The 27,344-nt window shown below is 42.4% G+C and overlaps 1 protein-coding gene across 3 annotated transcripts in view; it reads left to right on the forward strand.

The window, feature by feature from the left end:
- The window catches only part of GRIN2B (glutamate ionotropic receptor NMDA type subunit 2B), a 418,101-nt gene that overhangs the window by 368,947 nt on the left and 21,810 nt on the right, over positions 1 to 27,344 (forward strand). For all 3 annotated transcript variants that reach the window (XM_055280574.2, XM_055280575.2, XM_055280576.2), the window contains 2 exons: positions 114 to 239; positions 3,142 to 3,371. In XM_055280574.2, the coding sequence (XP_055136549.1) occupies positions 114 to 239; positions 3,142 to 3,371 (356 nt within the window). The remainder of the gene's footprint in view (positions 1 to 113; positions 240 to 3,141; positions 3,372 to 27,344) is intronic.

A 27,344-nucleotide genomic window follows, 5' to 3' on the forward strand; every position in this document is an offset into this window, starting at 1 on the left:
AACACATTGTGGTTTGTTCCCCACCCCCTAAAATATGAAATGAATATGTGAGTTAATTCGAATTCTTTTGCTCTCTGTTTTAACCCTGAGCACTGCTTTTTTCCCTTCCCCAGAGCCATTCAGCGCTGACGTATGGGTGATGATGTTTGTGATGCTGCTCATCGTCTCAGCCGTGGCTGTCTTTGTCTTTGAGTACTTCAGCCCTGTGGGTTATAACAGGTGCCTCGCTGATGGCAGAGGTAAGGCTGGCTGGAACCGCTGCATTTCCCCAGTTTTTTTCTCCTTATTTTCAAATCTCTGGACTCCTCCTTTGTTATCTGCATTTTCCCTGGCATATCCATTTCTGAAAAGGAACCCTCAGGTGAACATTTCTAAGTCACCAGCTTGGCGTCTCTTTAGAAATACCCCAGTTAAGATGTTAGTTTGAATCTATAGGTCTGCTTTATGCCTGGCCCTAAGCCTAGTTTCACTCCCAAGTAAAGGAGAGGAAAAACTGTTGGTAGATATGGGTATAGCATAAACATGTCATAGGAAACTATTTTGATAACCTTAGGCTGTGGGCAGTCTGTTGGAACAGATGTCACTAACAAGGCAGATTGTACACACATGTTAAGAACAAGAAGAAATGGATTGCCCCAGGGTATATGCAGGTGGTTGTGGCTGGTTGAGTTCCCCAGTGCCAAAGGATCACAACTGAGGTACCAGCTCTCCAAAGCATATGCCCCTGGCTCAACCCCCTTGCCAGAGAGTATAAAAGTTGGGTGCTGGAAATAAAATGAATGGGAAAGGCCAGTTCTCACTCATAGCTATTATTGGGTATGGTACAATTTCCTGGGTAGGTAGACCCAGAGATGTGAGGGCTGCCTGTGTGTTTGAGGCATTTATGACAGTTTTTAAAAGTTCACATGATTCCTAAAGGGGACCATGGGATCTTTGTAAATAACTCCTCTAAAACTTTCTGAGAACCCCAGGATTAAGAAATATTCTGCCTTCTCTGAGTCTTCTCCATTCCAGAATGTGAGCTCTATCCTAGAATTATACCTCCAAGAGGAAAGATTCTTAATCCTGGCTACACATAAGAATGATCTATGGGGCATCTAAAAGACACAGGTGCTTGGACCTCATTTTCTGATTCACTAAGTCTAGGGTGGGGCTTAGGCCACTGTATGTTTCAAAATAGTGTTTCTCTATCTTGGTTGCATGTTAAAATAACCAGCCCCACCCTACACCAATTTAATAAGAATCTAAGTATACGGTTTCAGGCAGCAATATTTTATAAAATCTTCCTCATGCTTCTGTTGGATTCACAGTCCAAGCTGTGAAACACCACTTTACTGAAGTACTTCCAAGTGTAGACCTATCTTTTAATTTGGTTTGTGTATTCTGAGGTGGGAGTTGGGGTGTCTCCACTGCATCATACAATCAGGGGCCTTCCACCTGTGGTTCATCCAGAAGCCATGGCCTATATCCCAGCCTGTGTGGCACCAGTAAGAAGTGGAACATCTGGGAATCACATGAGTATATACTTAGGTCGGCAATGTCAAGAGCTAAAGTCAGTGTGCCTTGCCTCTTTCCCTTGAAAAAATAACAGGAGCCGAAAATCCAGATTTGCAAAGAAAGCTCAGAGCGAGGGCTTACAATTACTCACTTTACCAAAGGATGTTTGTCTTCACAGAGGAATTCAACATGGGGCCACTTTAAATATCAAGTCTCCTTAGAGCATTTTACAATTTATAAAACTTTGATTTATAAACAGCTTTTTGGTTACACATCTGTTGCATGAAATAAGGTCCACACGCACAGATGTGTGTGCACAGTTAGATATCAGGTTCAACATGAGTTGTCCCTGATGATTTATTTGGCTGAGCAGATGCTATCAGGATCACAGATTACATCATAAGACCTGTGCAAATATGTTGTAAAACTGTGCAGGCAGATGTTCATTTCTGCAGTGGAGAGGCTACATGGAGATTCAGACAACAGGCAAGATTTTACCATCAGCAAATAGAGATTGCAGTGAGGTCACAATACATATATGGGCAGAAGCCCAAGCACTGTCTTTGCAAAGGTTAGATGGGAGGAAATCAAAGTCAAAGGCATCTTCCTTTCTCCCCTTAGATGCATGTAGCCAGGCCGGGATTCTATGGCTTCCCCCTTGGCCTTCCTGATATTCTGTTTTTGTTTTTTTTTTTTTTTTTTTTTGAGACAGAGTCGCGCTGTCGCCCAGGCTGGAGTGCAGTGGCACGATCTCGGCTCACTGCAAGCTCTGCCTCCTGGGTTCATGCCATTCTCCTGCCTCAGCCTACCGAGTAGCTGGGACTACAGGTTCCCGCCACCACACCTGGCTAATTTTTTGTATTTTTAGTAGAGACGGGGTTTCACCATGTTAGCCAGGATGGTCTCGATCTCCTGACCTCGTGATCCGCCCACCTAGGCCTCCCAAAGTGCTGGGATTACAGGTGTGAGCCACCACGCCCGGCCCCTGATATTCTTTTACACACAAGCTTCTATGGCAGGAAACCAGTTGGGAAGTGTTGGCATCGGAGTGGGGTCAGGGTTGTCTTAGAAACACTGAGTGCTAAGTGCTAGAAGCTAAAGAAAAATCAGGAAAAAGTGCATTCCAAGCCATCTAGTGTCAGTGTAAACAGACTTGGAGAGGGCTTATGAATGGTAGAAAACAATCTTACACAATTCTTGCTGATGTTTTTGGAAGTTAGAATGCATTCTTGATAGACACAAATATAAAATTTAGGAACAAATGACAGTCATGACCCAAGTGTGACCATAGTGACATAGTCGGCCTGTGTTATTCAGTTTTGATGTGATCTTGAGAGGGTCTTGTATATGGGGGCAGGTTGATGGCTCCTCCAGAGGGGAGTCACGACTGTTAGTTTGAGAAAGACCACCCCACACACACCCCAGGCTTCTGGTTTTTCTCCTAAGGAACCTTCTGCAGCACCTCCTGAGAGTCCCTGGAAAAGAGAGATACACACTCTCAAATTTAAAAGCCGTCTATAAAAGGGCTCGGTTTTAGTGGAAGGGTTTCCTGCTCTGAGCAGGGACTCGCCCTGTGTATTTGTAGGTTTCAAGAGAACCAGCCATGATGGCTTAACTTTCGTCCTTGTCTTTTTGTCATGCCAGAGCCTGGTGGCCCCTCTTTCACCATCGGCAAAGCTATTTGGTTGCTCTGGGGTCTGGTGTTTAACAACTCCGTACCTGTGCAGAACCCGAAGGGGACCACCTCCAAGATCATGGTGTCAGTGTGGGCCTTCTTTGCTGTCATCTTCCTGGCCAGCTACACTGCCAACTTAGCTGCCTTCATGATCCAAGAGGAATATGTGGACCAGGTTTCTGGCCTGAGCGACAAAAAGGTAAGAGACTCATTTGAAATCTCCCATCTTTCCCTCAATCCTGTTCTCAGCCATACTCAAAGTTCTCATGTACCTGCTTGTCTTCTAAATTTTTGGAATTGACCATTCTTTCTTATGTTTCCTTGTATCGGAACATGGGAGTAGAAGTCAGTTTCCCTACTGAAATAATATGACTTCGTGCTGGCCTCCTGATTCATGAAAAGTTGTCACTAGTACACCCTAGGCTGCAAATAAGGGGCTTGGTATGTTAGCGGCTTTCTGAGTGCATGGTACCTCCTGTTGGATGTGGTTGGGTGGCCTATCTGCACAGGGCTGCCAGTGTGGGGTGTTATTAGAGGACCACCGCTGTGTACCCACACTGAGGAGATGGGCGCATGATGGCCTCCTTTTCTTCCCAGTGGTGTTTGGCAGTGGGCTTTCCGTTTGCTCCGTTGCACACTCATGTGTTTCTGGGGCTGAGCAGGAAGAAGCATTGTGTCTTGAAGAGAAGTAACTTCTGTTTAACTGGATGATTTGGATGATTGCCGCTGTGTGGTGCTGATGAATGGGCTGCCCCCTTACTAATTGCAGGCCTCCTGCGGGCCTATGTAGTTGAGAGAGAAGGGAAAGTGTCTGCTGTTTTCCATCACTGCTGGATGAGGATGTACAAAACCCATTCTAAATACATCTGACCCTCCAGTCTGCCTGAAGCATCACATTTTCCATGGGAGATCTGTCTCCTGAAACTGTGTAACCAGGACTAGGGATGGGAGCCACTTTCATGGAGTGTCCCATAAAGCTTATGGCCAAAATAATTTTGGAGACTTGCACTTACAACACATTTTCTACTCTATTTCCTTAAGATTTAGAAAACGTAATATTTTTCCACTCCCACTCCCACCCCCCCCCCCCCAGGATGAAGCCATGAGCTATAGACAGGTGTGTCTTCAGACCAAATAGTACTTTGCACATGGGTTAGATTTGCCCAACCTAAAACCCTACACACTTAAGCAAATGGTCTGAGAAGAATGAAAAGGAGGAGATATTCTCTTCAGGGGCTCAGATTCTCATTTTTCCTTCTACATCTCTACTTATCAAGAACATTCAAAAGCATGTGGAGAAGATAAATAGTATCTTGAGAAAATGTATATATTTATTATATATATTATATATTTTATATATAATATATATTTATTTTATATATTTAATATATATAATATATATTTATTATATATATTTAATATATATAATATATATTTATTATATATATTTTAAATATTTATTTTATATATTTTATATATGTATTATATATTTTATATATATATATATATTTTTTTGAGTGCATGGTACCTCCTGTTGGATGTGGTTGGGTGGCGTATATGCACAGGGCTGCCAGTGTGGGGTGTTACTAGAGGGCCGCTGCTGGGTACCCACACTGAGGAGATGGGTGCATCATGGCCCATGGAAAATATATACTCCACTGTGCTTACCCCTTTGTGTTATCTGTTTCTCTGATTTGTCTTCATTTTTGCTTTATTTTTCTTCCTTATTTAAAAAAAAATTCTCTCTCGTCTTTTTTTCTCTCTTATTTGGAAGCTTTTATTTACTTCTCTCATCTCATGATTTCTGATACACTTATATATTCATCATTTATTAATCCATTTTTAAACCTCTCTCTCATTGTTCCTTCATCAACATCTTTCATCACGACCCTAACTAAAATTTAAGTCGGACACCTCCTTTCATCCCCATTTGCAGCCACTACCACAATCACCTTTTAGTGACTATTTCTGTAACCTAGACAGTAATGGGGCGGAGAACAACCTCTGGGCTCAATACTTGGATGTGGCTTAGGGCAAGGTGGACCACGCCCACCTCCTATTGTTTGGATGTCTGATCCCTTTAAATCTCACGTTGAAATTTGATCCCCAGTGTTGAAAGTGGGGCCTAATGGGCAGTGTTTGGGTCATGGAGGTGGATCTCTCATGAACAGATGAGTGCCTTCCTTGGGAAGGGTGGGACTGAGTGAGTTTTTGCTTTGTTAGTTCCCATGAGAATTCTCCCAACAGCTGATTGTTAAAAAGAACCTGGCTCCTCCCCTCTCTCTTGCTTCCTCGCTTGCCAAATGATCTCCGCACAAACTGGCTCCCTTGCCCCTTCCACCATGAGTGGAAGCAGCCTGAGGATGTCACCATATGCCCAAACTTGAAGTTTTCCAGACATCAGAATTATGAGCCAACTGAATCTTTTTCTTTATAAATTACCTAGTCTCAGGTATTCCTCTATAGCAACCCAAAATGCACTAAGGCACCACCCTAAAACATGGATGTTGCAGAAACTTGATGGGCCATGCCCCATGTGTAGACTTGTCAGAGGTGTGGCAGACCATTTCTTCACATGAGGCTGTGGCAAAGATGTAGTAGACTATGTACCCACACAGAGTATAGCAGGGCCATGTCACCATGCATGACATGGCAGGGCTGTAGTGTATCATGTCCTATGCATGCTTATAGCACTGTATGGTGAGATCATGTCACTGTGCATCAATATGGTAGAGATGAGGTAGGTCACAGACCTTCTTGGGGGTCTGGACTGTTAAGTGGAGGATCTGCATGGGTATCAAAATGTTTCCTTCAAATGTCTCGAGAATTATTTGGCATAATGCACTTATGTTTCTCTTACCCTTATGGGCCACGCAGTAACAACTGAATGCTTTTCTGTTTGAACTAAGCATAACTGAGATGGAGGAAGGTAGTTTTCTTTTCCATGATTTTGAAGTAAGTATCATTTCTAGGCTTCTTAAAGCAGACAGGATATGCACATGTCTGTCCTCCATACCATGCTGATTATGTTCTAAAAGTTGGAGCCCATCAGTTTGTTTTATAGAATGAAGACAGCTGTGTGTGTGTGTGTGTGTGTGTGTGTGTGAGACAGAGAGAGAGAGAGAGAGAGAGAGAGAGACTTTCAAGACCTTTGCAAATAATTTCCACTGTGACCCCAGCTCTGCAGTCCCATTGGCCAATGCTTGGGTTCCCGCATCTGATATCCTGGGTATCCACAACTGTTCATCTTTTTCAGCCATACCTCTATCTGTGCATCTGCCTAGGAGGCTTTTTTCCGCACTTTTTCACTCATCAAACTCCTACTGAAACTTCAAAACCTAGATTAGAGATCCCTTTATTTGTGGAGCTTCCCCTAGCTCATCTGGGAAATTAGTCATTCTGTGCTCTATTATGGCAACTATTCAAATCTTTATTTTATCTTCCACATTCTGTTACAATAATCTATAGGCCTATACCTGACCACCTATTCCTCTGTCTGACCATGAACTCCACAAAGTCAATGACCATAAGTTGGTCATCATTAAGACAAAAAAAAACAAAAAGTCTGTGGGGAGAGAGGAAGAGAAGTTGTATTTACTTAAGAGCCCCTGGCAAAAACAACGGACCCAGCATCACAGACAAAGAAAGCAACAAGTCAGCAAGTGCCCCTTAACAGCTGTTTACTTTGTAAATGGTTATCTGATACATTTCAGAACTTTGTAGATGACGAAACAGTAAAGTGTAAGCACCCTGCCAGAATCTGTCAACATGATTTACATAATTATAAAAAACATTTAAGTAACTAAGGACTGCATATCAGTGTCAGAGACAGTTATATAAATCAGAAAGAGAGTTTCCTGAAAATATACTTAAAATGTTAAAATTCTTATAGACTTACTTACTTACAGTCTAACACCTAAAGAAAACAAATTATTGGGACAGGGTATGGTAATGCATGAGAGGAAGTGTATTCTGTGAATTTGGAAAAAGAATAAAGACATTCAAACAATAATGTTGAGAAAAGAAATGAGGTGATTTTGAAGATTATTTTCCAATGTGATTAGATTTTTATCAAGGAAGTAACATTTAAAATGGAGAAGGGTTCCTAAACTTGTTTTGACTCTTACAGATGATATATCTTCCATATAACTCAGATCAAGTGATAAATATCTTGGAGTGATAATGGAAAGATATTTGTAGCCATTCGATTTGTAGCTTTTTAAAAAATTATCTTCAGCTTTTTTGCAGAAAAAAAATGTACTCAGATTTCATTTGTGTTAAGGTAGAAAACCAGAGTTAAATTTCCATGAAAACCTATTTTTGTACTCCTTTATACTGGAAGGCTTCCATTTTGTGGTAGCACATTACAGTGAATTCAGAATTATTCCACTACATGCTGTACCTAAATATGGGTGCAAGTTCTAACATTCAGCAACCCGACTGTACATTCCATCAGCTCCCCCAGTGGGAGGAGGGTGTAAGGGAGCTAGTGACATCTTTCTTCTCTTAACAAAGAGCCCACAGTGCATTCTCATATTTCTCACCCATCCAGATGGATTTCTCATTTTGCAGTCTGCCAACCATAGTATGAAGGAAAAAGAGCTTGGCCAGTGAGGGAAGGGGGACATATTTGCTGGGCACTAGGTACATTTTGTATGCTCTGTGTATGCTATTTGGATAATCATCATACAGGTGTGATTATTCTCATTTTACAAATAGGAACACTGAGACTCTGGAAAACTAGTAACTTCCCCAAAGTTATACATTACCAAGTGACAGAGCCAAAATTTGAGTCCCTGTGTATTTGGCTCTAAAATCACTCTGCCAGGGTGTTTCTCTTGGAGCTAATCTCAGGGAAAGCTGTGACATAGATAAGGATTGGAATTGACACCCCTGCCCCCACTTTCCTATTTAATTCCCTATCCTTTAATATAATGCCTTGATTCCACTTAACAGGGCACATTAACACCACCACTACTATTACTACTAATAATAATGACTATCATTGTTATTATTATTATTAATATAGCTTCAATTATAACATCCCAGCTAAGATTTTTTTCAGCTCTTACAAGCCAGGCATCATGCCAAATATATTTCATAGATTATCTTATATAATGGTGCTATTAATATCTTTATTTGTAGATGAGGCAACTGAAGCTTGGAGAGGTTAAATAATTTGCCCTTATGGTATTCCTGGCTCACTATAGCCCCTGAACAGTGTGCCACCCTGTTTAGACCCTGATGCTATTTGATGCTTTTTCCAGTTATTCACTTTTCTTCCTACATTCCTATCTACCTTATCAAAGCCTAACAAGTTAGATCCTTTCCCCCTACTAACATGTAGCTATCTAATTAATTGAGCCGTAATAATTAGATAGTATTGTAACATTTGCACTTTATTTAATAAGCCTTTTAGAGACACTATTTTAAATAGAGAAGAATGGTGATTTCCAGTACTTGGGCAGGCTAATGGCCCTCAAATTGACTTTAGCCTGTGTATAGAGTGACCCTTAGCTTTAAGCTACTGGTGGATGGTGGAGAACGGTGGCACCAGGAGTGAGAAGGGACAGTTAGGGGGTCACTGGAGTCTGGGGTCAGATTGAAGGAAGCCCACAGGGAGGTGGAGGCTGCTAAAGTCACAGCAGGTTGCCGTTTGACCACTGGGCTCTCAAGGGTATCTGGCTGCAAATGATTTCACACGTTCCTACCACCATTGTGACACATGCCTGAAATATATTTTGCAGCTCTTTTCCTCAAGGAACTAGAGGAGTTTTATTAACTTTCAAATGTCAAAAATGTGCTCATCTGCTTACTGAGGGTAGCTGTCTTTGCCTGCAACGCTGGAGGTACAATCAGGATGGCCACGTAACACCTAAATGAATAATGAGTCTTCTGGGTTTCCAAGAAGTCCCATGGGGGTCTGGAAGTCACTTCATATTCTTTTGGGATATAGGAAGGGCATGGCTTTTAAATCAATATGCAGGCAAATAAATAAATATGCGTTCTGGAACAAACTCAGCCTGGTGATAAGCAAATTTACACCACAACTGCCCAGAAATGGTGGGTGGTTGTTGAGCATGTGTGAGGAAATGGGGCCATGCTTTCCACTGCACAAATTTATTTTCCTGCCCTATTAACTTGAGGCTGGAAGCCAGCAGGAGACAGCCAACCTCCCGCCCGATCTGTCACACCCTTTTCCTGGCCCAGATCATCTCGCTCAGACCGTGGAATACTGGGCTAAAAATAGCTTAATTGAGAAAGTAGCAGTCATGACCAACTAGCCAGGGAGGTAGTAATGAGGGCCTGGATTGGACCTCTAGGTAGCTGAGCAAAATGTAAGGGTATGAGTCATGCATGGGAGTCCTCTGGGCCTGTCAGGCAACTATTCCTCTTGGAGCTACTGATCAAGAGCAGGTCTGGAAAATGTAAAACTCCCCAAATCCTGGGAGTGTCCAAGGTACAGAATGCACATGAGAGGGGGAAGGACACCTGCCTTTTGTTCTCTTAATTGGCAGAGCCAGTCTAACCCTTTCCATGGACTGCTGTCCCAAGCGCTGAGCCTCCTTCATTCCTGCCAGGGTGACCTCCATCCTAATGGATCCAGAACAGATCCCTGGGGCTTGGCTAGCCCCAGGTCTGTCCATTAGGGTTGACTACCCCCACTTCTTCTCTGGCATTATTTAAGAATGGGTCTGCTATGTCCCCCAACAGGTACCCCCAAGCCCTAATTCCTGAATCCATCTTTACTGAGACAAGAGATCCCTAACTTCAGTTCAACATCCTGTGGCTTAGTAGTGGTCACCGTCCAAGTCATGGGGGGCAGATGACCCAGAGTTGATGACTGGGTTCCTGGCAAGGCTTCACAGTTGCCTTTTACTCCTTCCTCTTTTGTGGTCCCCTTCCCCTTGAATGGCCGTCTTTCCCTTGAACGACCACCTGCTTCTTGCCTTCCCATGACTTCTAATACCATATTCCTCACCTCTAAGCTCTACTACCTTGTTGGGGCCTGAAGTGGGTTGAATTGTATCCTCCCAAAGATATAGCCACATCCTAACCCCTAGAACCTACAAACATTGACCTTGTTTGGAAAAAAAAAAAAAATCTTTGCAAATGTAATTAAGTTAAAGATCTCAAGATGAGATCATCCTGGAGTATCCAGGTAGACACTAAATCCAAAGACAATTGTTCTTATAAGAAAAAGGCAGACACAGATTTGACAAAGAAGGGGAGAAAACACACAGATGAGAAGACAATATGAGGATGGAAGCAGACACTGGAGTGATGCAGCCACAAGAACACATGGAACCACCAGAAGCCAAAAGAGGCAAGATATGGATTCTCCCCTAGAACCTTTGGAAGAAGCACAGCCCAGCTAATACCTTGTTTTGGAACTTCTGGCCTTCAGAACTACGTGAGAATAAGTTTCTGTTTGTGGCTATTTTTTATGGCTGCCACAAGGACCTAATACAAGGCCTTCGCGACTTCTTCTGTAATCTGCACTTTGAGCTCATTGCATCCTTTAGACTTCAGTCCTTCTCCTCTTTGTCCCAATTTGCATTGTCAGTCTCCCAGCTCCCTCCTTTCAAAGTGAGTATTTCTTACAGTGGGATCAGATTCAGTTCCCCTCTCCTTTGCCTGGAAGAATGGATCCAGTTTGCACTGAAGCTTTGCAGAGACATGCTTTATAGACAGTCTTCTCCTTGCTGGTTAATTTTAGGGAGACAATACAAAACCTGAGTGTCATTGTGTGCTCCCTTTTGCTGTGTCCTTGAGCCGGATTAATGTTAGTTTCTCATAATACATACTACACTGCTTATGTGCACACTTCCCCACTACCTTCTACGAGGCCTTTTAGTAGTGATGTCCTTTTCAAAGGGAATTGAAGACATGTTTCTGTGAGATGTATCACTTTCACAATTTCTTTGTGCAGAAAAACACTAATGCACTCTTCTCATATTCTAGACTGTGCCATGTTGTTTAAATCACAGAACTGGAAGATACTTTATTTGATCATCAGGCACAGGGAACTCTTTTCTCATCAAAAGCAAACAGGTGTCCTCTCTCTTCTTGTAGCCTTATCCTCCTTGTTACACAGGAATGTACACACACACACACATACTCCTACCCTCCAAGACTACATAAAGGTACCAAGATAACTGGATAGATAGTAACTTAGCACTCACAAAGCTGCACAAGGAACACAGGTTTCCTGTGTGCATAGAAGATTTACTAAATGAAAATGAAAGAAAGTTTGTCTTTGTTACCTGGGTAAAGAATTTAGCTTTGTCTCATTCTGCTGATATTAGTAGACTCATCTTTTTGTGAAACACAAAAATGAAATGAAATGAAGGAAGGAGAAGGAAGGAGACAGATGGAGAGAGTATGAGGGGAAGAGGAAGGGAGGGAGGGAGGAAGGGAGGGAGGGAGGGAGGGAGGGAGGGAGGGAGGGAGGGAGGGAGGGAGGGAGGTAATCAGAAGCCAACGCTGTCCTGGATCTGCTCTGTATTACCCTTCTTAGGTATCCCTATGCAAGATATTAGAGGACCAGAGGCTTCCTGGAACTACAATTTTTTTCATGCAACTATGCAAACTAGCATGAGTATGAATTCACAGTTCTGTCACCTGCATTGAATTGAACTAGGCCCAAAATTAAAGCCAAAAATAGGCAACAAACAATTTTAATTAACAAAAATCAAAGTACACAGCATGGGATGTTGTCCTTTCAGATTTGGATGTTCTGGATGTGGGAGAGGCTAGCGAGCACTTCTTTTAACTGTTGGAATCATTGAATTTGTCTGTAGCTTCTCTATGGGGCCTCTCCCAGTCAGACTGACTCTCCCAGGTGGGGAGGAGCAAGTGGCTCTGAGGATTCCCACCAATTTCAAATCTGTTTACAGCCAAGTCTCTGTTTCTGTAAGAGAGCTATTCTATTTAGCTAACTGTTGAAGGCAGTTGCTTTATTCCAAAGTTTATTTACATAAAATAGGAGAGTTCCCCAACATTCTTTTCTGATTAAAAACAAAAAATTATCAATGTTTTAGTACGGGGAGGGCTAATCTTTTATAAGTTCACTAAATCGTGGGTTGTGGGTTGAGAATTTATTAAGAATTAATGTTTCACTTCTGAACAACTAAGTTCAAGTCCTTTGAGACGAATTAATGCAGCATGGAAATTTATATGTGGCCAAAAGCATCAAGCCTAGAATGAGTCAGGTTTTAAAGATGTCAGAATTATATTCACAATGAAAATTGTGGCCAGGGCTGCTCTGGGCTTTTGTGTTTCAGCCTTGTTACCTCCAGCTGTAATGGTGGCAAGAGTGGAAAAGGTGTGCAGCCTGCTATATTTTTGGAACCTTTCGGCCTAGCTGGGCATATGTGAGGGCTGCTGGGGGCCTGAGACTCCCTGAGGCTAGGGAAGCCCAACCATTTAGTTTACGATTCCACATCGAGATTTCCTGTCCAGCATGGGTCACAGAGAGCCATTTAAAGACCAAGTGGCTGACACTCTGAAAACACTATAGTCTCGGATGTTTCCTCTCCTATTTTACTCCAGTGCCACTCAGGTGATGGCTTTGATCGACAGCATCAGGAGCATTGGCTTCAGGCCAACATGATCCTGAGAATGGCCAGAGGGGAGAGAAGAAAATGAGCAGGCAAGCCGACTCCCTGAGCACAGAGCAGCTTGGATTGTCAGCTGTCACTCCAGGAGGAAGTCAGGAGGAGGAGGCTCAAGGCTTCGGGTCCTCACTTTAAACAGGACATGGCTAGTCAGTACGAGAAGTTGTTTCTGTTTGGGAGTGCACAGGAAGGAGTAGCTGCCAGGGAAGTGGTGGGGTAGAACGGTGCATTGATATCAAAATTATCTGGAGAACCCTTTCAAACCAAGTAGGACTCTGTCCAACCAGCTGGAAATAAAAGTACAGGTGCCAAAAGCTCCCACCTGTGCGGCACTACTCTGTCAAGGAGGTAGCCAGGAAATCAAAAGTAAGAAAAGGATTGTGAGAGAAAACTACTTTGGGGTGGTGGAGGGGGTGGCGTAGCTGTTGGAGGGCTGTGGAATTCTTTTTTCTGTACTTTTTAACCTACTGAAGCTGCTTTGAGGGGGTCATCTAGAGAGCTTTGTATACACCCCCTGCAGTTAGAATGGAGAAGGGCTGGCATTTGACCCATATCTGAGAAGACTGAAGGTGACAGGTCTTGGTGAGAACTGGTCCCTGGCTGGTGGGCCACACTCCCCACAATGGCTAGATAGATCTGTTTCTCAAGACCAGATGAGGCCATATGGGAAGGAAGGAGTCAGTCTGGGCCTGAGGTCACAGGAGGTGTTTTTCAAGGCTCCCTGCCCAAAGGGCTTCCTTCCCAAGATAAGGCAACTGCAACAGAAAGAGTCAGGAGGGGTGCGGTCCAACGGAGAAGCTGGAGGGGACTGCTGTGAGTGACCAGCTGCACTGTGGTTGGTCCAGTGTTCTCCCTGAGAGCATTTCTGGGGAGCCCAGAACTTGCCTGGCAAGGAGGACATCTGCCATGCCTAGGGAGTGGCAATGCCAGACCACTGCGGTGCCAGCCAAGGAAGTGCTTTCCTGCCTCTGCAGCTCCTCCTTTCCCTGACACCACCGCCTTCCACCCCACCCTAGAGTGGAAGGAGAACAACTAGAGTGAATGCAGGATCTGTAAAAGCTGGCATCACGTTGAGTTTTATTTCTTGGCTAGATGATAGCCACTGGGATTCCTGGGGCCAAACCTGCCTATTTCTCTCTGCCCTTATTATTGAACTATGTAATGAACATATATTATGTGCCAAGCCTACTATTAAACTCTTCACATACGGTTCGACTGTTACCGATGGAGGGTCTTGACCAGAAGTTGTCCAGGTCCTTGGTATTTTGAACAAAGATTTGAACAAAGCACACAAACAAAGTAACCGAGTAATGAAACACAGGATCGAAGCAGCAAAAGCAGAAATTTATGAAAGCGAGAAAGCACTCTGCCTGGTGGGAGTGGGCCCGAGCAAGTGGCTCAAGGGCCTGGTTACAAAGTTTTCTGGGTTTTAAGTACCCCATTTGAGGTTCCTATTGGCTACCCCTTGTCTGGATGAAGGACTTGGTCTGTGGCTAATTAAAGGCTGAGGTGAATTGGTGCCCTATGCAGATAAAGGGATGGTCCCAGCTTGGCCCATGGCCAATCCAAGGCACTCTCCCTTTTCCATCTGAGACTTGGTGGAAGGAGGAGGTTGGTACAGAGAATAGCCTTTGATCCTTTGCTACTGGGAATGGGAGATGGGGTTTTTCCTTTCGGTTTAGCTTCAGGAAGTTTGCGTTAATTGGCCTTAGGTTCCCTGCCCCCAGGCCCAGGTTTTTTCTTCTTGATCCAGCTTTGGGAAGTCAGTGCAAATTGGCCTTAGATTCCCTGCCCCCAGACCTTGATGTTTTTCCTTGATTCGGCAGGAGTTGGCCTTAAGTTCCCTTCCTCCAGACCCTATTCTCCTGCCTCACTACTTTTAATCTTTATGCCCACCCTTTGAGATCACCATTATTAACATCATTTTACGGATGAGGAGAGTCATCTAAGGATTAAGCAAATTCACCTAAGTCACACAAGTAGAAAGTGAGGGTTCCAGGATTTGATCCAGAGAGCTGACCCCACAGCCTGCATCTGCCCCTGTGAGACTGCACTACCAGAGCCCTGTGTCTTCTTTGTGTGGACACAGGAAAGTGGGGCATGCTTCTAGAGGCATTGGCCTGAGGCAATGGAATCTAATACAGCCCCTGTCCTGGGGACCTTCTCTGGCCTGGCTTCTTGGATTCTCAAAGGAGTGATAATGGGGCTCCGGCCAGAGACCACTCATTATCCAGCTGTGAGTGCACAGGAACCTGGAAGAGACTTTGTTCATTCTAACCAAAAGTATTTCCAGCGAAGTTTGTTTTCTTCATTTGTGCACATACAGCCCCGTGCACATTTAAGAACCACTTATTTAACGAGAGTTGACTGGATGAATGAATCAAAAAGACATCGAATATTATTGGGTGTCATGTTTTCTCTCTGCTAGGCAGTAATCAGTGTGTTTACTTAATCCAGCTACAAAGGAAAAGATCCCACTCTCAGCAACCTTCCCTTTATGGGAAAAGTGTAAAAGGCAGGGAGGGAAGAAATGGAGAGGAGGGAAGGATACCCTACTTCATCCCTCCATCCTCATCTCAGAAGGGAAATAGAGCAAGAGCAGTATTTAGTTTCTGAAGTACTCGTGACAAGGAGACCATGAGTAGCTTAAGGCTATAAAGCACCTTGATATTAATTTCCTAAATGCTTAATTCCGCGAAACTCCTCTACACATCTCCCAGCTTATCACTAGCACCACAGTTTTCTGAGTCAAGTATTAGCCAGCTGTGTTTCTTGCAAGCACTGATTGCCAACAGACCCTGAGACAGCTGGGACTCCGCCTTTTTTGGACTGGGTACAAAAGAGATGTTGAGCTGGGTGTTATCCTGGTACTGAAGAAAGAATACTGTGATTTCTAATGATGTCTCCGAGTGGCCTCAAATACAAATTGAACAAGATGGCTAACAGCATTGTGTCATGAAGGACTCTGCAGCTGAGGACCTCTGGGGTTCAGGAACCTCTGGGAAGTGAGCCTTTTTTTAATTTTTATTTTTTTGCTTACAGAAAAAAATGCACTTGAACACACAAGGTTATTAACTCACATGCCTTTACATGACACACCCACCCATCCCTGCGAACACACCAGCACATAACACCACATAGGGTGCAGATGTGGTTTTGACTTGGAGCACTGAGCAATTTTCTGCTTTTCTTTTTATCCTTTTAAAAGCGCACCAAAGTAATTGTGGCCAACTACCTATAAATCCCTTTCTCTCTGCCAGTCAGGGCTGCCTGAACAGGCAAGAGGTGCTCTCACCTGCTCCGTTATGCAAATTGTATTCAAATGCTGAAGAACAATGCAGCCTTCAGCACTGCAATGATTTCAGGTTGCTAATGAAGAGAGGCTGCTGCTAGGGGAGTTGTTTTAACCCTCTGATGCTGAGGCAAGAAGGCATCAAGTGGAGATGGGGCAGAGTCAAAGTCAATGCCAGTTCTCAGCACCAGACAGGGTGCTCCCAGAGCACCATTACCTGGTGCAACTTGGCCCCTGATATAGAAGGTCACCCCCAGGTCTGACATAATTTGGGACAATTTGGAGTCCAAACAGTGTGGACAGAATAGCTTGATTTCTTAAATATCCCTGTGGTCTGACAACCATAAGTACATTTTTCAGGATATGGTGGACATCTGTAAGTACATGGTCTGGCATGGTCATAGATGTATCAATCCTTAGAATACCTGCAGTCAAGGGCAGGCAGGATCCACCAGGCAAAGTGCATGAGAACGATCAACACACACACATAGGAAGAAATCAATGAACACTAAGACCTCACATCATGAGATTCATTTGAAGAAGACCTGTGCCATTCAGCCATTCATTCATTCAGGACCTGCTCTATGTGGAGCAAAAATTATTTCATTCTCCAGTAATCACAGTTGTCGGGACTTATTTCTCTCTTGACTGCCTCACCCTGTTACCTTGCCCCAACATTTCAGAATCTCCTCTTGAACTGGAATTTCAATCTCACCTCTCAAACCCAGGTAATCAAAAAGGGGCTTTTAACACAATTATGTAATTGTCATGCTGGGACTCTGTGTGAGCCAGACAGTTTACGCAGTAGTAAGGGGCTTTTCTGCTAGGCAGCCATGGTAGCATTGCCTTGGAATGGAACAAAAAGGAGTTTGGTGTTGGGAAGCACAGCAGTTTTCCAGCTCCTTTTGAAGAAAGTCTTTATAATGCAACTTCAACTCTCAGTTGGAAATGCCCTGAAATCACACATTATCCCATACACCCATGTTCCAAAATGAGTTTCCCCAGGTTACAGATGGCCTAGACAAGCAGCCACTCCACTTCTGCCCTTCCACTTGGCAGTACTGGCACCTCCATGTGAGCTGCTTTTTTTTTTTTTTTTTTTTTAATACTTTAAGTTCTAGGGTACATGTGCAGAATGTGCAGGTTTGTTACATAGATATACACATGCCATGGTGGTTTGCTGCACCCATCAACCCGTCATCTACATTAGGTATTTCTCCTAATGCTATCCCTCCCCAGCCCCCAACCCCCTGACAGGCCCCAGTGTGTGATGTTCCCCTCCCTGTGTCTGTGTTTTCTCATTGTTCAACTCCCACTTATGAATGAGAACATGTGGTATTTGGTTTTCTGTTCTTGTGTTAGTTTGCTGCAAATGATGGTTTCCAGCTTCATCCATGTCCCTGCAAAGGACATGAACTGATCCTTTTTTATGGCTGCATAGTATTCCATGGTATATATGTGCCACATTTTCTTAATCCAGTCTATCATTGACGGGCATTTGGGTTGGTTCCAAGTCTTTGCTATTGTGAACAGTGCCACAATAAACATAGGTGTGCATGTGTCTTTATAGTAGAATGATTTATAATCCTTTGGGTATATACCCAGTAATGGGATTGCTGGGTCAAATGGTATTTCTAGTACTAGATCCTTGAGGAATTGCCACACCGTCTTCCACAATGGTTGAACTAATTTACACTCCCACCAACAGTGTAAAAGTGTTCCTATTTCTCCACATCCTCTCCAGCATCTGTTGTTTCCTGGCTTTTTAATAATCACCATTCTAACTGGCATGAGATGATATCTCATTGTGGTTTTGATTTGCATTTCTCTAATGACCAGTGATAATGAGCTTTTTTTCATAAGTTCATTGGCTGCATAAATGTCTTCTTTCGAGAAGTGTCTGTTCATATCCTTCACCCACTGTTTGATGGTGTTGTTTGTTTTCTTGTAAATTTAAGTTATTTGTAGATTCTGGATATTAGCCCTTTGTCAGATGGATAGATTGCAAAAATTTTCCCCATTCTGTAGGTTGCCTGTTCACTCTGATGTTAGTTTCTTTTGCTGTGCAGAAGCTCTTTAGTTTAATCAGATCCCATTTGTCAGTTTTGGCTTTTGGTGTTTTAGTCATGAAGTCTTTGCCCATGCCTGTGTCCTGAGTGGTATTGCCTAGGTTTTCTTCTAGGATTTTTATGGTTTTAGGTCTAACATGTAAGTCGTTAATCCATCTTGAGTTAATTTTTGTATAAGGTGTAAGGAAGGGATCCAGTTTCAGCTTTCTGCATATGGCTAGCCAGTTTTCCCAGCACCATTTATTAAATAGGGAATCCTTTCCCCATTGCTTGTTTTTGTCAGGTTTGTCAAATATCAGATGGTTGTAGATGTGTGGCATTATTTCTGAGGCCTCTGTTCTGTTCCATTGGTCTATATATCTGTTTTGGTTCCAGTACCATGCTGTTTTTATTACTGTAGGCTTGTAGTATGGTTTGAAGTCAGGTAGCATGATGCCTCCAGCTTTGTTCTTTTTGTTTAGGATTGTTTTGGCTATGTGGGCTTTTTTTTGGTTCCATATAAAATTTAAAGTAGTTTTTTCCAATTCTGTGAAGAAAGTCAATGGTAGCTTGATCGGGATATCACTGAATGTATAAATTACTTTGGACAGAATGGCCGTTTTGATGATATTGATTCTTCCTATCCACATTATCCTTACAGCACCTGAAAAATTAGTGGTTCAGTAAAGAAGTAGGAATGACTTAAATAAAATAGTTCCCAAGGCAATCTGTAAACTGGGCCAACTGGCCTTCATGACCACTACATTTTTTTGGCATGCTTTTACGTATTTAAACTTCCAGTTTAACACTTTATATAAAAAACAAAAAGAATTTTGGGGAAGTTGAATGCCTGTTTAATCACACATCAGTAAGACGTTGTATTCAAATTATCTTCCTTTTAACACATAGATGTCATCCCTTAGACCCAAAGAACAGGGCTTTTGATTTTGTGGATGTGAATCATGTAGGAAAATAGGGGGTGTCAGGCCTGCATACCCCAGAAGAAGGTTAGGAAAGCACCAGAGCTCAGCAAGTGGAGTACAGGTATAGATAAATGAAGTATGGGGGCCAGCTCTGAACCCAAACAAAGGCAATTAATTTTCCTTTCCTCCAGTACTTCATTACCCTTTTCTGGCCTTTGTCACCCCCACGTCATGGGTGCAACTGGCTAGGGCTACATCACAGGTGGTAAAAGAATTTACCAAGACAGTTGTGGGTAAAGAAAGGCAGATTTATTAGAGAAACTGAGAAAGCTACGTTGCAAGAGTGCAACAGGCGGTACAGCGGAGAGAAGGCTGTCTGCCAAGATGCAGGAGATAGAGAGGAGTTTTATAGGGCATGCTGGAAAGGCTACTGCAGATAGGTTCATGCTGCTGGGGCTAAGTTTGGAAGGAGGTATTTGGGAACAGGATGTTTGTGGTTAGCCATTTCTTAGAACAATAGCTTGTTAGCCACTTCTCTTAGAACAAAATGGCTCTCTCCTACCCTCATTCCTGTTCCTGCCAGCAAGGGCCTCTTCCTTGTTCCTATCAACTTATCAAGACTCCACACCCCAGACACCCACCCCTGTCCTCCTACAATGGCCCAAACACACCCGTCACCGTCCACTAGAATCATTGAGCAAGTGCTCATTTCCTTCACTGAATCATAAGCTCCTTGAGGCAAGAGACATGCTTTCAATAATTATGTCTTTTCAGCTCCTGAGACAGTACCTGGTACATTGTAGAAGTCTGTTAAATGAGTAAATGTTCCAAGAACATAAGCTAATATAACACAGAAGTTCTGCTCTCTTTTGGATTAAATTGGCTTTAGTGAGCTAACCACTTATAGTATTGTTTCTTGGGGGCAGCATATTTCTGTTTGTGAGCAGCTGATTTATAAATGAACTATTGAGGACAATGTGTTCATAGGTTGGAGTCTGTCTATTGAAAATTGCAGTCCGAAGCCAAAAACAAATTAACCTTTGTATTATGTGTTCTTTTGCAATATTAGCAACCATGGCCCTCATCCATGGTAATCACGTGAAACCACATCAGTAGTTACAGTCTCAGAACGCATACCTGTCATTAGTGACTGCTGGGTGGCATTCTCCAGGCTAGATGCTTTACATTCTTTAATTCATTTGCCATCTCCCACTTTTAGGTAGATGCTACCTCTACTGTGCAGTACAGAAAACTAAGACAAGAAGCTATGTGATCTGGCTAGGTTCCTAAACCCTTCTCATGCCTCAGTTTCCTAATGTGTAGAATGGGGATTAAAATGTTACCTACTTTATAGCTGCTGTGCTGATGAAAGAGTTACTCTTTGTAAAGCTTAGAAGAGTGCCTCAAGCATACTAAATCCTCAGTAAATATTAGTGGTCACATCCTACATCCACCCAGGGTTCGCTTCTAAACCCAGCTCACAAACCCCATGCTGTTTCTAGCAGATGAATAACATGTGCCCTGAAAGCCACAAACTGCTACAAATACACCCAAGAGCCCACCACTCAGCCCTCCTTCCACCCTGCTTGCCCCAGGAACTCACTTGTTTCAATGAGATTTTGAGGTGGGAGTAGGACGGCTGGTGGAGGGAAAGTCAAATGTCAGGACTAAAAAAGATGTGGAAGGCACAACAGGCGAGTTGCAGTGCTTAGACCCCTTGAAACTAGCTCTGGCTCCGAGGATGCCTAGATGAAGAGCATCTTCATGGCCCTCTCGGACAAGAGGTGCCTGATACCTCTTTGCAGCCAACCTTGTGGGTCTTTTGAAAGCATGCTGCCAGCATCCTCCTAGGCACATGGTAAGGGCTCAGCGAGCATTTCTGAATCTGTGTCTTTTGCCCATCACTGTGATAGAAAACAGTGACCTCAAGAGTGAGCTTCAACTATGATTCCACCTGACTACTGGGCTCTACCCCAAGGAAATGGTTTCTGACAGGAGTGGGCAAATTATAAAACTGGTCTTTCCCCAGCAATTCCATTGCTGGGTTTACACCCAAAGGATTATAAATCATTCTACTATAAAGACACATGCACACGTATGTTTATTGCAGCACTATTTACAATAGCAAAGACTTGGAACCAACCTAAATGCCCATCAGTGATAGACTGGATAAACAAAATGTGGCACATACACACCATGGAATACTATGCAGCCATAAAAAAGAATGAGTTCATGCCCTTTGCAGGGACATGGATAAAGCTGGAAGCCATTATTCTCTACAAACTAGTGAGAAACTAACACAGGAACAGAAAACCAAGCACCACGTGTTCTCACTCGTAAGTAGGAATTAAACAATGAGAACACATGGACACAGGGAGGGGAACATCACACACCAGGGCCTGTCGGGGGGTGGGGGGCTAGGGGAGGGAGAGCATTAGGACAAATACCTAATGCATGCGGGGCTTAAAACCTAGATGGTGAGTTGATAGGTGGAGCAAACCACCATGGCACGTGTATACCTATGTAACAAACCTGCGTGTTCTGCACATGTATCCCAGAACTTAAAATAAATAAATAAAAATTTAAAAACTAGCTCTTTCTTAAGGCCTTCCCTGCTTGCATGGCATATATTGCCAAACAATTGTCTGTTCTTTCAGACACTCAGAAAAAGTAAACCTAATTTATTCTACTTCAAGCTCTCTCAGAGACTTAGAGAAGAGCCTAAGTTTCACTGCAAATTATTGATGCAGCCAGATAATTTATAACATTTCTAAGTTTTTAGTTAATACCCATTTTGACTACTGTGTTTAGCAATAAAAGTTGTTTTTATTGCCATAGTTCATAGTCTATCATAATCTGTCCACTGTTGAAGGAAATACTGACTCTCTGAAGGCCCCTTGCCATTTGGAAAGTTCATAGTAATTTCAAGTTAGATATGAGTTTGGGAGAGGCTGAGTCCCAGTGGTTTTAGTTCCTGAAGCTCCTCTTCTCCATTCCCAGCCCAGAGAGCTCGTCTTCCAACCTCTATACCACATAGGGTTTTTCCTGGCAAATTCATTCTTAATGCATACTAGCTATTAATGTGACTTATCCTGTGTATCTGTAAGTTGCAACTAGAATGTAATGATGTTCTCTAAATGAGGGATACAAGTCAGTTTCATTGCTTCTCAGTCTCACCGCCTACTTTTCATTTATTCATTCATCAGATAGATTCTAAATATCTACTACATAGCACTTACTGGAATAGAGTATAGCAAAATCAGAACAGCTCCGCATAAACATAATCTCTGATCTTTTTGTTGGTACTAAGGTTAGTGTCCAACCACCTAGTCTATCTCAGGAGTCCTTAGTATCTGCCAGACTGCCCATAGCTAAGGCCTGGAGGCCCTCAGAATAGAAAAGATCAATAGCTCTGTTTTGTCATCTCAAAGTCTCTAGAAACTGCCACCCTCAGTCACCTTGTAAGCACCTTGTTCAACTCGGATTCTACCTGTTACCAACATCCTGCTCCTGTCCTCATTTCTTTGAATTAACTAAAGCCTCTGTTGTATCATCCACCTGGCTTTTTAAAGTTTCTATATCCCCTGTATTTACAATAATACCTACACTATATAACAACAATTAGCTTAATAGTTATTGAATAGTTACTAGTTAACTTTCGAATAGAGCTAACAGATTTAGCAAATAAGAATACAGGGCACTGAGTTAAATTTGAATTTCAGATGAATTGTGAATATGATTTTAGTGTAAGTATGTCCCAAAATGTCATGTAAACCCTGCCTTGTGAGATGTTGGAGATACGCTGAAACAGCCTTACTCTCAGACTCTAGCGAGGGAGGCAGACACTTCGTTCTTAAAAAATAGGATGGTAAATACAACAGAGGAATTTCCTTCGTTGCTCCTTTCAAGGCTAAATCTAGTCTTAATCTTTTATAAGAAGACTTGCTCCCCTCACCTTTAATCATTTTCTGAACCTTCTGCTGTGAGTTATAGAAGGGAGCACACTGTGGTCAGAAGCCCTCCTACTGGTGAATAACGCAGCCTGACCACATCCATTCCACATATTGCTCTTTAGCGTCCAGTTATAGGCTCTTTATTTTAAAAAAGCAGCACTGCATTACGTATGCATGATGTTGTCAGGTAGAACTCCATGATTTTTCTTGAGCATGCATTTGACAAAGCCTGTTCCTGTCCCTTCTAGTTCTAGTGCAGTGTGGTTTTACATCCTGTAAGAATTATTTCGTGTGCTTCCTAATTTAACTTCATCCTTTTAATATCTTCTTTTGCAGGCCAGACTTACTGTTTTGATGTTTAATTCTATTTCTCAAGTAGCCAGCCATCCAATCCAATTTGATGCCTACAGCAGGTTTAAAGAGCAGGTTTTTCATCCTGTCACTTAAGTTATTAAAGAAAACAAGACCCTTCCCTGTGTGTTTAATAAGTTGCTCCACACTCCCAACAACTGGTCATGTCTATCCCTTCACCAAATATCTCACCTGCCTAGTGATGGAGCCTCTTTATTTGAAAAAGAGAAACGTTTTATTTTACAGCATTCTTTGCTGTGGGTTAGAAACATTTTCCGTTTGTTAATTAGCTCCTGCCTTGGAATTTCAAGAATCATTTTGAAGTAGGCTACCTTCTCTGTAATCCAGTGACAAAGAGAACATGAGATGCACATTTCAGACCATGAAAAGGATTCAGTGGCCTCGTCTCATGATAGAATTATCTGGAGTTCAGTAAGATCATTTGTGAGTAACTTGCTACTAGGTAGGTGAGGAAGTATCCCAATTAGTGAGTCTGTTTCCCTCTATTTAGCATGTTTAAACTATATTAAAGCTGGTGCAAAAGTAATCATGGTTTTTGCCATTTGGTTTTGCCATTATAAAGTAATTACTTTTAATGGCAAAAACCACAGTTACTTTTGCACCAACCAAACAAGTGTGAAATTGACTCATCTAGATTATTTTCCCAAATATGTGTTACAAATCAAAGGCAAGCTATTCTACCAGTAATCCTATTTCTTTAGCCCATTTGCTTACTCTAGAAAAGGTGTCTGCTTCAAGCCTGGGATGAAACAGGACTTCTGATTTTAAGTGGAAAAAAATAAATGTTAATATATTTTTCTGATGTAAACTCGAAGTTGTTCTTCTGAAAATTCAGCTGGGTGTGGTGGCTCATACCTATCATCCCAGCACTTTGGGAGGTTGAGGTGAGAGGATCACTTGAGCCCAGGAGTTTGCGACCAGGCTGGGCAACAAGACAAAAATCTGTCTTTACAAAAAAATTAAAAATTAGCTGGGCATGGTGGAATGCACCTATAGTCCCAGCTACTTGGGAGGCTGAGGTGGGAAGATCGCTTGAGCCCAGGTTGAGGCTTCAGTGAGCTGTGATTGTGCCACTACACTCCAGCCTGGGCAACAGAGCAAGACGCTATCTCAAAAACAAAAACAATACAAAAAAAAAAAAAAGAGAAAGAAAAGAAAATATATATCAGACCAGGCTAGTGGGGCTAGATTCAGAGAGGAAGATGCTTACAAGTTGTATATTGTTAAAGACAAGGGTTTCCAGGGAATGACCGGTCTAAGTTCAGGCCACCAGATGAGTATCTGATCTAAAATTTGGAAGAGGATCTAAAGAAAGTTTATTCTTCCCTGTCCTTCCATCTTTTTATACATTAATAGAATTTATATGTTATATGGTGTGATATATTAATATTTAATATATTTATAATATTTAATTGTCTCTTCATACTAGACTGTAAACTCAATGAAGGCAAGAATTTGTATCTGTTTTGTTCACTAATGGATCTGCAGTAATTAAAACAGGGTTTCGTACATATAGGTGCTCACATATTAATAGATGAATTAATTAACCAACTAGTCAATGAATGAATGAATAAGAAGACAGTTATGTAATTCATATAGTGTCCACAGGATAAGGCAGTACTTTTCACTCTTTATTAGCCATGTGAATTTGAGAAACACTGAAAGAGTTTCATGACCAATGGTTGAGGGGGAAGGAAGAGAGGGTAATGTAGATAAGAAATATTTGACACTTAGAATCCCAGATAGAATTTTCTCGCCTTGTGGTTTCTATTCCTGTCAAACAATCTAAATTGGCCAGGTATTTCAGAAGAGAACTGAGTAAGTGAGGTCTCCAACTGTGCTGCTATGTGGCTTGTCGGATCTTAAATTATAAAGTTCTTTCAGGACCTATTTGGCAATGACTTCTTCAAAGCCCCTGATTATTCCTTGGCTCCTGTGTGAGACAGGCACAGGAGCCCCCTCCTTGTATGCATGTGTTAAGCCTGCCCTGTTCTTTGAATGGTGAGGCATCGGCTTCCCAATCAGCCAAGTGTTTGCTGAGTACTTTCTATTTTCATAGGAAAATATCACTTCTTTAACAAAAAGTAACCAACCCTAAAATAACTATAACCCTTGCCACTTTTAGAGGGGAAGAGATATAATGATAACAAAAAAAGCTTATATAAAGAAATTATTAAAAGTAATGATAGTTTCTAAGATTTTCCTGGAATAAGTACATAGTAAACATAATGTCCTAAACCGTCTATGGTCTTTTGTGTCTTAATTTCTGTATATCATTTACCTCCCTGTGTCATGACACATAGCAGATGCTCACTGAGTATATTTGAATGACTATAGTTTAGAATGATTTTCATCAAAAGAGTTGAAAGTAAAAGTTTTTTGGCTTAACCCTTAGTCAACTGGAAAAATTGAACTTCATTTTTCTACCAACATGGTTATTGATATTTTACTTTTGTAGCAGTCACCTTATAATAATTACGTTTGCATTATAATTGGAAGTCCATTAAGGACAACTGAAGTACATTGGCCTCCCATTAGTCCTAAAAGCCTGAGACATGGAAATGTCTGCCGTATCTTGCTGTCGACTGTTCAGGGCAGCTCCTGGTGCAAAGTAGGTACTCAATACATGTGTGGAGACTAAACAAAAAAAAAAGAGATGGAGACAGGAGCAGACGATGGCTGTTTGGTCTTGGATAAGTAATGAATTTCCCAGGCCTCTGTTTCCTCTTGTGTACAGGGAGAAAGTTGCTCAGTTGGCATTTCTCAAACTGTTTCATAGCCTATGAGTGTTCTGGGAAACATAATGGCTATTCTTTAGAAAAAGAAATCCATGGGAAAATAAGTTTGGGGAAATGCTGTGTCAGGGTTAAATAAGTTGCTTTACCAAAGGATTGTTCGAGTCCTCTCCTATGATGGTCCATTGTGAACCCCGAAGGGCATGCAGTGTGCGTGGTGGGATCGCCAGGCTGCATCCCAATACTAACATTCCAAAAACCAGAGTGTCCCTTGCATAGGGCTGACTTTATTGACCAAAGGAAGAAGCTCTGCTGGGCTGTAAGTGGGTCACAATGTGACAGTAAGTACACATGCTGGCATTTCCATGCCTCAATTTAGAACTGACAGATCTGATTGATTGCCAGGAGGGCAGAGACCCACCTGTCGCCCTGCCTTGCCTGTCACTGGATCCTCGCTCACCCTGGCCTCCGCCTGGCAGAGGTCTTTGACATTTCCGCCCCACCCCAGCTTCATGACTCTGAAGATGTTGATACCGTTTTAGAACCTCAGGTGATTGTGCTAATAACTGGAGAACCCTAAATTCATTGGGCATCTTGGTAGTAACCTTCTTTATCTCCTCCAAAATTTTATGAGCTGCTGAAGCTCCTGGTACAACTTCAGAATCCCAGTTTCCATGGTGAATCCATCTGTCTCCTTTACTTGAAAGCTTCTTTAAAGGCCATTTCTCTTTGCTAGCACCCACAGCTTTTATAAAATATCTGGAACAATCCCTTGTACCCTCCCAAGTTGGTCTGTGAGGTAGAGTGCAGTGGACAGTAATAACACCTCTTTGTAACAATCTTGTGTAAGAATAGGCTGAAGGAGCTCAACGAAGGCCACCTGTCACACACAGGATGACTTGAGGATAAAACTCAAATGCCTCTGTCCTCATGCCTCTGTTTCACTTCATCTCCGTGTTATCATAATCATCTCTGTCACATTTTTGGTGCCAAAGAAATATTCATATGCATTGTCAAGTCCTAAATCTGACAAGCTCTTGCGGGATTTCAGATCTGATATATTTTGTGAAGGAAAAATGGAGAAAGTGCCAGGAAAGATATCCTTGACTGGCATTAGGACACATTAACTCCTTATTCACCAGAGATGCTAGGCTAGCCCTAGATCTGAGGAATGCTAATGCTCAACTGTGTGTTGCATGATAATGTGTCAACGGCTAAATAGTGCACTT

Source organism: Symphalangus syndactylus, chromosome 5 (genome assembly GCF_028878055.3).
Source record: "Symphalangus syndactylus isolate Jambi chromosome 5, NHGRI_mSymSyn1-v2.1_pri, whole genome shotgun sequence".
NCBI classification, from domain to species: Eukaryota; Metazoa; Chordata; class Mammalia; order Primates; family Hylobatidae; genus Symphalangus; species Symphalangus syndactylus.